The sequence below is a fragment of the Taudactylus pleione genome, unplaced genomic scaffold, assembly GCF_031769625.1.
Source record: "Taudactylus pleione unplaced genomic scaffold, aTauple2 ptg000026l, whole genome shotgun sequence".
Taxonomy (NCBI): Eukaryota; Metazoa; Chordata; class Amphibia; order Anura; family Myobatrachidae; genus Taudactylus; species Taudactylus pleione.
The window spans coordinates 17,331,465-17,343,615 of NW_028284428.1; the positions used below are offsets into that span (position 1 = coordinate 17,331,465).

General features: G+C 37.6%; 1 protein-coding gene across 1 annotated transcript in view; it reads left to right on the top strand.

Annotated features, from left to right (window-relative positions):
• IL1RAPL1 (interleukin 1 receptor accessory protein like 1) overlaps window positions 1-12,151 on the top strand; it is a 1,550,795-nt gene that overhangs the window by 780,785 nt on the left and 757,859 nt on the right. Inside the window, exon 3 of the mRNA XM_088451516.1 lies at window positions 5,132-5,411. Coding sequence (XP_088307642.1) covers window positions 5,132-5,411 — 280 coding nt within the window. The remainder of the gene's footprint in view (window positions 1-5,131; window positions 5,412-12,151) is intronic.

The following is a 12,151-nucleotide window of genomic DNA, read 5'->3' on the forward strand; positions in this document are numbered from 1 at the left end:
GACTCTAAACCAGTGCAACAAGTACTATATTTATACAGTGACTCTAAACCAGTGCAGCAAGTACTATATTTATACAGTGACTCTAAACCAGTGCAACAAGTACTATATTTATACAGTGACTCTAAACCAGTGCAACAAGTACTATATTTATACAGTGACTCTAAACCAGTGCAACAAGTACTATATTTATACAGTGACTCTAAACCAGTGCAGCAAGTACTATATTTATACAGTGACTCTAAACCAGTGCAGCAAGTACTATATTTATACAGTGACTCTAAACCAGTGCAGCAAGTACTATATTTATACAGTGACTCTAAACCAGTGCAACAAGTACTATATTTATACAGTGACTCTAAACCAGTGCAACAAGTACTATATTTATACAGTGACTCTAAACCAGTGCAACAAGTACTATATTTATACAGTGACTCTAAACCAGTGCAACAAGTACTATATTTATACAGTGACTCTAAACCAGTGCAACAAGTACTATATTTATACAGTGACTCTAAACCAGTGCAACAAGTACTATATTTATACAGTGACTCTAAACCAGTGCAACAAGTACTATATTTATACAGTGACTCTAAACCAGTGCAACAAGTACTATATTTATACAGTTCGAGGACTCAGTGTCAATATCAGTTATTCTCACTTTGCTATGAATATAATTTTTGTTTTATTAATGCCACCAATTAAGTAATAAAAGTCACACTGGATACAAATAAGAGGTTCCCGTCACATTTCATTCATTCATTCATTCGGTCATTCATTTATAATGAGTTATTTTCTTAGGTGAACTTATTATTTGGCATTACTAGAGTATGGTAAAAATGCATGGTAAGTAGGCATATATTGAGATAGGGCATTAGAGGTGGACTGTGACAGGATGCCCAAACACCTTTTCTGCTGGTTACAGGTGTGTTCACATACACATCCTCAAATTGCACCAAATAGTCCCACTTATCACAGTTTGGACTTTGCTACTTAACCAAACAAAACACTAATCCTAAATTACTGGTACACTAGAAAGTTGAGGAAAGAGTACACAATCCAGGTTAAATTTGAAAAAGACGGTCCAATACGAGTGACCCTAGCCTTGCATCATTAGGCTTCCTTTGCAACTTTATACCAATTCCTTTGCAAGAAAAAACTAAGACACACAATTAAGGAAAAAGTAGCACACTAAAGGAAAAAGTAGCACACTAAAGGAAAAAGTAGCAGGACGAAATAGTAAAAATGAGGAATGTGTAGAAAAAATTAAGAAAATGTAAATACCATGGGAATTGTACCAGGTGTCTTGCGCTTCATGGTTCAACAGGGATATGTGTATGAGGACACATCTGTATGTCTGCCACTATTATCAATTTAGTTAAAACATTAAAAAAAATGTGTGGCACAATATCTGAAGACAGAGGCGATGTTATATCATGTTGTTGACTTATTGAAGATATGAATGAGGCCTAAACAACAATTTTAACAGAAAAATATTTAAAACCAGGAAGTAGATGGAAACCTATGTATGTGGTAGATGGTCAAACCTCAATGTGCTGCATGGTTGTATATATCAGGTTTTAGTAGTGAACCATTACAAAGATTACATTTCATAATCAGTTTTATGACTATCCATGACCAGTAGGGAGCAGTGTGTCCCTCATTTGATGACCCTCTGTTGGAGAGTGTTATGCAGACCTTTGCAATAAACAATGTTAACTTATCGTGCTCTCTAGCAGTGCTCCCTTGCTTATAACAGTGGAAGGGCAGAGCTTTTTTATTGTTCATAGTTGATGTTATACGGAGCCATTGTTTAGTCTCAGGTGGAATCAGTCTCATACCATAGTAAACTATTAGATTATAGTAGTTATAGTATTCTGTGTTTGTGTTTAATAAATCTATGTTGATGTAAATGAAAAAAAAACATATAGTACATGAATGGCTACAAAACATATTCAGCTCCTCTGTTCTCTTCTAAAGGGGGATATCCACTAGACGATAAAGTTGAACGATTGAACGATAATGATAAAATCATTTGATAATCGTTCGATAATCGTTCAAACATCGTTTGAACATCGTTTGCAAATCGTGCAGTAATTGTTTCTAACGATGTATGATGCGCGCTCCCGCTGGTCGTTTGATCGTCTCCTCCATCGACTGAACATGCAGGTCAATTTCACTTGATTGCTTACAAATCGTTTACACATCGTTTACACATCGTTTACACATCGTTCACGCTGAACGATCAAACGATGAACCACTGTCTGCCCACTATAGCTGAAAGCTCTCAATCAGTGATTAAAACAACATAGTTTATTGTTAGATCTTTTGCAAATCGTTTGCAAATCTTTTGCAAATCTTTTGCATATTGTTCAGAGTGGAAGGTCATATTTCAAGGGAAACTTCAAGGCAAAATCGTTAAGAGGTTGGACAGGGATAAAATCGTCTAGTGGATGCCCCCATAAGGTATAAGAAAGATAATCACTTTAATGAAGTGCACTCATTTCTTGCACTTTTATTAATGTATCTTAATAATAACCACATTTTGGAGAATGGTATTACATTAAAATCCATAACAATAAACCAGATAGATTAAATGAAGAAACATTAAAATCAAGGATGTGCATTGTCACAGTATCCCTATAAATGGTTAAATTAATAACTCCAGATATCTATCTATATTTAGTCTAAATTTAGTTCCGGATATTGTATTGTGTATCTCGGAGACTGTTATGCTACCATAGACTATAACGAGTAATGCAACAAATTATTTTACATGATATGACATCCCAAATATAAATATTACCACTGTAAGTTTGTTTTATGCAAATTAAAAATATACATTGCTGTTAATTTAAAAAATGGTATTGTTGTTCTTAATTATTTTTCAGTCATTGTATGTAATTCTATGAGATTAAGAATGCTGGCTGATGACACCACCCTCCTTGTTAAAAATGTATCAGCTACTGATATAAATGTGTCTAGCCATTATTGATACATGGATCAGAGACAATCTTTTAGGAGTTTTAATAAAACACCCCAGTTGTTGTATCTATGTCTGGCTAGTTGATATTAGTTGATATTCAACCCTTATAGTATTTTAAGAGATATAGGGCTCTATTTACTACAATCCGCATATTGAATGCGGATTGTAGTGTGATATTACTGAGTGAATTCGCATTGCGAATTCAGGCAATATCACAGGGATTGTCTATAAATCCCTTGCAGGGACAGAGCTTGCAATAAAGCTCTGTCCCTGCGGATCCCATCCGCACTCTAGTCGCGGTATTTTCGGAAAAAGTACAGCGACTAAGAGCCCGCGCATGCGCCGACCCACCGTCGCTGCTACCCCCACCGACGCTAAGCCCTGCCCCCCAAAATCGCGGAACCCCGCGACCCCCCCTCCCTTCATTACACTTACCTGCATCCTCCTGGTCTCCGGTGATCTTCTCCGGGCTTCCCGATCAGGTGATCTCCCATACTGCACTGTGGCCCGATCACCTGATGACCGGGCAGCAGGGCACTATGGGAGACCAGCTGACCGGAGAGGAGCCATCACCGGAGTCCCGATCACCGGTCCCTGGATTCAGGTAAGTAAAAAAAAAAATGTTTCAATTTTTTTTTTCTTTTTTTTACTGCAATCAGCTTGATGTCTGTTTAGACCACAAAGCTGATTACTGGTACCGGCTCCCACCTCTGCTCTCCCCGTTAGAGCAGAGTGGGAGCCTGGTAACCGGGGGAGACCCTGGATAACGCCACCTCCAGGTGGCGTTATTATCACAGGGCTTCCCCCAGTATTTTTTTACAATTTGTTTTTAGTAATTCTGGTCAGATCACATTTACCATTACAATTATGGGAAATGCGATCTGCTTTACTAAAAATAAGTGATACTTAGGGGTTGGAGTAGAATTTTACTAATTCTACTCCAATTGTGCCGTAATAACTACAGGTGATACTAAAATAATGTGAAATGGGTGTGAAAACACCCTTTTTCACTTTATTTTAGTAAAAATAATGTTAATAAATAGAGCCCATAAAGCCTACTTACCCAGTTAATCCTGGGCTAATTGTGCGGCTTTTATTGTATAGTGTTACACTTCTCTCACATTAAAGCATTCTTAGTATAATTGTGTGAGATACACTATATATCAGTTTTCACATTCCCTTAGTAGTACTGACAAATGGCATACAGTGTTTATTAATATTTAGTTTAGCCATGCTTGAGAGGAATTGACAAAAGGAAAATGTTTCTTTACTCCGAGTGGGTTTTTTGAAGTGGTCATAGACTCTGCTGTTACACAGTTGCAGAGCATGGACGCTGTCAACATACAAATGTTGATCTAGATGGCACAGTACACATTATCAAACACTCTCTACTGCAATAAAATGTTGTCTTCTGATCTGGCTCCTAGTAAGTATTCAGCTTCTACAATATGGGATATGTACATGGAACATCATTAGTACAGTTTTTAGAGATACATTATACATTCATTATTTATATACCCCTAATAATTTTAACAAATGACATGTAGTACTAATCTATTAATTTAAACACTAAAGTCAAAAGAAACATTGCTCCATTCCTTTTTGATTATATATTGTAAACCCCAGTCAGATATAGTCTTGCTAACCAAAATAGGTTATGGAGCGATTCTTCTCCTCCAAATGTTCTAGTTCATCTGTTCTCTTGTTCAAGTAAATGGATATTTTCACCCTTTGTTACATTTCTGATGGTGCTGCTACACCTCGAATGTGCCTCAATATTCAGAAAATTACGTTCATAACAAAAAAACAATCTACTCCAATTACACTGAGCTGGACTGAAACAAGAGTCATTATGATGGAAAGGTGTAAAAGGATTAAAGTTGTTTGGGAATAACACTGCACACATTAGTAATGTGTCAGCTGATAAATAATAGAAATTCATCTGCTGCTGCTGGCATTAGTTGCCTAAGAGTATACTGCTTGGACTCCAGTATATAGAGTGATGTATGAACTGCATTATTTACTTCACCTGTTTTGATGCAATGTTTGTGCCATTGTACAGTAAGCTGTGTTGAAAAACAATGGTGACATTAATCAGACCAGTTTGATCACTAGTTCACCTTTGTGCTTCTCTCTCTCTCCCTGCAGCTGATGGATGCACTGACTGGTCCGTGGATTACAAGAAATATCAGGTTTTGGTTGGTGAACCCGTCCGAATAAAATGTGCACTATTTTATGGATATATCAGAGCAAACTACACATTAGCGCAGAGCGCTGGACTCAGCTTGATGTGGTATAAAAGTACTGGGCCTGGAGATTTTGAAGAACCAATTGCCTTTGATGGAATAAGGATGAGCAAAGAAGAAGATGCTATTTGGTTTCGGCCAACCGTGACAGAAGACAGTGGTCTTTATGCATGCGTCATAAGGTAAATATTGATATTTAACATTACTGTAAAGTTGTATATCTTTAATATATTATAGTGGGCATATCTTCTTTCAGACTTATCTTTTGAAGTATTCAGTGCATCTGATTACATTTATCGTGGCACTGCCTTCTCTTATATATGTGCCAGTAAAGCCCTGAAAAATTCAGGCTACCAATAAGGCACAGCCAGATGCAGCTTTGTGTGTTGTTGGGGTTGCCCTTAATTACAACATGGTACTATAACATTACGCAGCTGAGACTCAAAGTTCATTGCAAATTATATATGAAACAGCTGTGTGAAACTGGGCATGACCTTTAAAGTATCCATTAAAAAATTATAGCTTTTCAACTTAAAGTAGATAAATCAGATAGGTATGTGCTTTTGGGGCAGGCCTGGCCAACCTGTGACTCTCCAGCTGTTGTGAAACTACAAGTCCAAGCATGCCTTGCAACAGTTTTAGCATTCCTTAATAGAAAAACTGTAGCAGGGCATGCTGGGACTTGTAGTTTTACAACAGCTGGAGAGCCACAGGTTGGCCAGGCCTGTTTTGCTTTAAAAATAATTCCACTGGAATTGCCAAGAAATAAGTTACTGTAGGTTACTGAATAAATTGTCTGCAAATTATCACTACATGGACATTGCTGGCAGCCAAAGGGCAGCTCCAATTGGATAGTACAATGTATAAAAGAACAAGAGTCATCTTTCTCTCATTAGTTTACACTGTGCCTGCCATCCGCCCACTGTAATTAATCTGTTTACCAAGTTAAGCACAAACTATTTCCATGTGTATTTAATATGTTTATTCTCCATGTGGCTCCTTACATGTTCTCCAGTAAATTGACTATGTTGATAAACCTAGTGTATACCTATTTATCATAATCACAGCCTTATCCCTATAAAATAAATTTCTGGTTTGTTATTAAAAAATGGCAATATTTATTTTTTAATGTATCTCATTTAATGAAACCAATCATGTAATACCATCATACAGACCAATCATGACTTATCTAATTACTCTTCTAATAAGAGTATGGATTTGCATATTGTTGTTAAATAATCAAACTTGTCATAGTGAAATATTATTTGGAGAAATATCCAGATAAGCACTAATTCAGTGTGTAAAAGCTCTTTATAAAAATGGAAAATGTATCATTAATAATCACTAGATGGCTATGTAATAAGTAATGATATATAATAATTTGCTAATCATTATGCTATTATATTTAGCTAGTCAAACAATTTATAATTTTATATAGAAGAAAAAATAGCGAAAAAATATTTGTATCCTTTTTTAACGAAAACATATGTCAAATATTATTATGTCATACAGGTTGAGTCTCCCATATCCAAAATGCTTGGGACCGTCTCCCATATCCAAAATGCTTGGGAACAGGGGTATATTGGATATCGGAATATTCCGTATTTTGGAATATTTGCATACCATAATGAAATGTCTTGGGAATGGCACCCAAATCTAAACACAGAAAGCATTTATGTTCTATATACACTTTATACACACAGCCTGCAGGTCATTTTATACAATATTTTTAATAATTTTGTGCATCAAAAAAAGTTTGTGTACATACATGAAATTCATTTATGTTTCATATACACCTTATACACACAGCCTGAAGGCTATTTTATACTGTATTTTAATAATTTTGTGCTTTAAACAAAGTTTGTGTACATTTAACCATCACTTTCTCAGTCATGCTGAAAATATTCCGTATTTCGGAATATTCCAAATTTCGGGATATTTGGATATGGGAGACTCAACCTGTATTTCTCCATAGGCTAGAATATTACATACTATAACAGAGTTTGAAAAAACCCTCCATTGACATTAACACAGCACCCAGGACTTTTTTCTGGGTTCAACTGAATCCCAAATATATTTAACAAGGTTAATGGTCAAACTAACTAATAATAAAATATAACATCCCTTTGATTTCAGAGAGCTGTATACAGAGATATTCATTTCAGTGGCTAACACTAAAAATACATTATTTAGGCCTTAAATACTGCATTAAGTATAAAATTAAGGTTTGGATTATGTTTGGTCTGTGGCTAATAATAAAGCTACCAATATTGTTGAATGTTGCTGGGGGCGCAATTTTTTTTGTATTAGGTACCCAATTTTTTACTGTACCTTTGGTTTGCTTCTGTGTATATGAAGATGGTCAGAGTATATTAGATATTTAATGACTGGCCTTGTAATGTCATATTATCGAGTGTGAAAGTATGTGTTTTTCCTAAAGCTTAGTAACCATGTAGCATATATGACAAAGAGGATGGACTGGGAATCAAAAATGAATTTACCAATTGGGAGATTGCAAAAAAGTACAAATGCAAATACTATTCAATTGTTGTGGACTTTTTCAGAGATCAATACCCATAACACCTCCTCTTTTCCACGTCAATCTATTGAATTCACTTAAGGATACAAACTGTAGACAAGCAAGATAAGACTTAGCCAGTAGATGGCAATACAGTCATAACAAAAGATTATAAAATATAGATACAAAAAGAAGAAATGTAATGGTCATAAGGTCATGGCTTCATAAATGATAATGGGCAGAGTCAATGGTAGAAGTCAGTGCCTATTTTCACTAGCTTGCATCAGCCAAATAGAAACACAGTCAGTGAGCTGATACCTTGAACATTGTTTGAACATAAGGCACTATACAAAATATCCTTGACCTTAGGACAACTCATAAATCATCTCATGTAAGGAAGAGAAATCCCACAAATGTAATTCTGTGAAATTATTCACCAATAAAGCACATAAACCAATACAAGAAAACAAAATAAAAAAAGCAAAAAAAGCTGTATATTCAAACACCAGTAACACATTAATCATTCACCTCTATAGTATTGCATCCCCTCCCTCAATGCTATAGTAAGACATTACCTTCCCTCAACTGTGTAGTAACACATTCCCCTCTCTCACCTCTCTATTAACACACTCCCCTCTCACTGCTGTTGTAACACATTTTCCTCCCTCACCTCTGTATCTCACACATGTACTAACACAATACCCTGACCTAAGAACTATTGAGGAATCCATGAAAACACATTTGACTCCTTTGCAGTGCTGTCTGCCTAGAACAGGATCATATGGCTAGTGGTGGCTCCAAAGGTGGGGCTACAGCACATTCCAATTTTCAAATAGGGGAGCCACACCAACTGCCAGTTATGTTTGGCAGCAGTTGGGGTGACAGTTAGTGAGGCTTCCCTATTTAAATACTGAATTGTGATTCATCCATGATGAGTCAGTCATTCAGGACCTTGCATGGGGAGGAAGCATTATAGCCCTTTTCATCCCCTTAGGAGTCAAATTTAAAAAAATCCATGGGTAATGGGTACCTTCGTCATGGAAGGCATATAGTTAACAATTTCCATGTTCCTAGGTCCAGGGATTGGACTGGGCAGTGATGAGTCAGTGGGTCAGTAAGTCAGTTAGTGAGTCAGAAAGTCAGGACATTTGATTGTATATATATATATACAGATGTAGCCACCTACATCATTGTCATGATGTATGTGCAAAGGTACATGCATCACGGCATAGCGCAGCTCTCGCCTGGCTGCGACTATGCACAGTCGGCATTCACTCCATTGAAGTCTATGGTGCAGAAGTGCATATGCACACGCACACCATAAACACGGGCACATTGGTCGCTCCATCCATGCTGCGATGCGATCGCATCGTTGTATAGATGAGTGTGGCTACATCTTTAGATGGACCTTACTGTGCCCCCTCTTTAGTACCACTTTAACTACCCCAAGTACTGCCAGCTACAAATCTATACTCTGCCTGAGCCCCACCTGGGATCTATCCTCAGATGCACATAAGTGTGGTCACACACCCTTAAGTGCAATTTCATTCTGTGCAATGGCTGCAATGTGTATTCCAGCATAGATCCAATATCACTGACATAGAAATGCACAGAAAACTAGGCAATGTTGGGCTATTGTAATTAGATGTGCGCCGGACCATTTTTGCTGGTTTTGGTTTTCGTTCTAAATCATCGTCCAGTTGTGGTTTTGCCAAACTGCCGTGACTGGGTTTGGTTTTGGATTGTTTTGCAAAAATTGACAATAAATGCTAAAATCACATACTTCGAGCCTTTTTTTGTTCTTAGAGTATTATTAACCTCAATAACATTAATTTTCACTCATTTATAGTCAATTTTGACCACCTCACAGCTCACAATATTGTTTTCATCCAGTTTAGGCCAAAAGGTTGCACCAAGCTAGCTGGCTAACTAAGCTAAGCGACAGCAGTGGGTGACACAAACATGTGTCAGTTCAACTTCCAACATGGCATATCAGGAAACAAATGTTTTAATTAATCAAGAGGCCTGAGGGATATGCAGTATGTGTGTAGTTGAAGGTAGGGAAAGGAAGGGTTGATTTGTAGTAAATTTTATTTTATTTTTTGATTCCGAAGCAAATTTATGAGGGAGGAGAGGAGAACATGGGTGAACAACATGTCCCATATTTTGCTCACAAAATCAACTTGATGGTCAGAATTTTTTTTTTTTTTAAATTAAAGGGGCATGCAGGATATGCTGTCTGTGGGCATAAACATTTGTGGACACTTTCAGCATTCAGCAACTGCATGTCGAAGGTTTCAGTGGTTCAACTTCCAACATGGCACATCTAGGAAACAAGAGTAGCACTGCAACTGTATAAAAATGTTTGCCGTCTACGCAAAAAGATAGTCAGCAATACCCCAATCAGTGCATAAGGCAAAGAAAAGATGTACAAGATGGAATTGTCCTTGGGCTCTCCCACTGACCCTTCTGTTGTATATATTAAACAGGATATGCTACGTCTAACAAACCAATCACGTTAGTGACAGGGATTGCCACTTGTGGCTGAAGTGATTGGTTTGTTTGGGCCCACACAAAACAAACTACCAATGGGCATAAGGCAGCTAACAGTATTGTTAATCCTTTCTGCAGTTGGAAGAGGTAATTATCCTCATTTGATTCCTCATCCTTATCCTCATCAGTGTGTGTATCATCCTCACACAATATTAATTCATCCCCACTGGAATCCACCATTACAGGTACCTCTTTATTTTTTTTACGTAATTGGTGGTAAAGGACTTCCTTAATGGAATTTCAAGTTCATTTTGATGAACATCATGTTTTGCACATTTTGAAGAATTAGCCTCCTACACCGATTGCTAATAATGTTCTTGTCTGTGCTGAAAACTCTTTCTGAGTACACACTGGAGGGTGGACATCTTAAGTAATGAAACCCAGTCTGTACAAGGGCCTCCAATTGCCTTTTTTTATTTCCAGTAGTCAAAGGCACTCTGTGACATGCACATTTGTACAGTGTCATGCAAATAATCCTCCACCATTCTATGGATGGTGACCCTATCATATGGAGTCATGGTAGCAGTGTCATTAATTTTCAGCAATTCTTTTAGACTTCACCAGATTTTGCAATATTGTGTTGACTTCTCTTCATCACTTCTGGGTTATTTTGGAAAGCTGACATTTTACCTGGCAGCTACTGTATCAGATAAAATGAAGGAGGAGATGTCATTGTGTCGTGTACCACTTGTGCTGCCAACTTGCTCAACAGGAGCTCTTTGCATCTCTTAAGATCTGGGTCAGTTGGAAAGAAAGATGCAACATATGACTTAAACCTAGAATCAAGCACAGTCGCCAAAATGTAGTAATCCAATTTCAAGATATTGGCAATCCTTAGATCCTGGCAAAGTGAAAAAAGGACTTGATCTACATCAATTTCTTGAGCTGATTTACCAACTGCCTAATTAGGGGATTTACCTGACCCAAACTAGCATTGTATGAACTCACTTCACAGGTATCTACTTTGAAGGGTTTGAGCACCTTGCACAAGACAGAAAGCATTCTCCACTGCGCTGGACTAAGGAACACTCCCACTCCTCTCCCAATGGCATGGCTTGTTATATAGCTGTGGATGGCTTTTTACTGTTCATCCATCCACTGAAGCATATAAAGGGTGGAATTCCACCTAGTTACCACCTCTTGCTTCAGTTGGTGGCAGGGCAAATGCAAATGTTTTTGCAGCTGCTGCAATCTCCTGCCTGCTGTTGCTGAATGCCAAAAATGTCTCAAATTTTTTGGACCACAGCCAGCATCTCCTGCATGCCCCTGTCATTTTTTTAAAAACCCTGTACCACTAAGTTGATTGTGTGAGCAAAACATGGGATGTGTTGGACTTTCACCCAGCTGTAATGCTCTCACAATATTGGTGGCATTGTCAGAAGTCACAAATTCTGAGGATTGTCCAAGTTGTCTTAGTGAAGCCAGTGAAACATAAAGTAGCCTGCCTCTGATTGAGCTGGTGTTGTTTATTAGATACTCCTGCTGCTTTTGTTGCTAAAGATGAATCACCTGCCTAGTGGGCTGTCAGTCATGTAGTCTTTAGTTTGCCCACTACTGTTTGTCCACATATCTCTGATTAATTGGACAGTGGGTACATTGGCATTTTGTAGGCAAATAATTAGTTTTTTTTAATATCCTGGTACAGCCGCAGGAATGGATTTCAGGTAAAATGGAACCAAGATGGAAATTGGTACCAGGGATACAGGACCTCAATTAACTGTGTGAAACCTACTACATTAATGGGGGATATTGGACGCAGATGTAATACTAGCATAACTGTGATGGCTTCAGTGATCTGCTGTGCATCTGGGTGAGAGCTGTCATATTTGCTTCCCCTTGCAAAGAATTGTT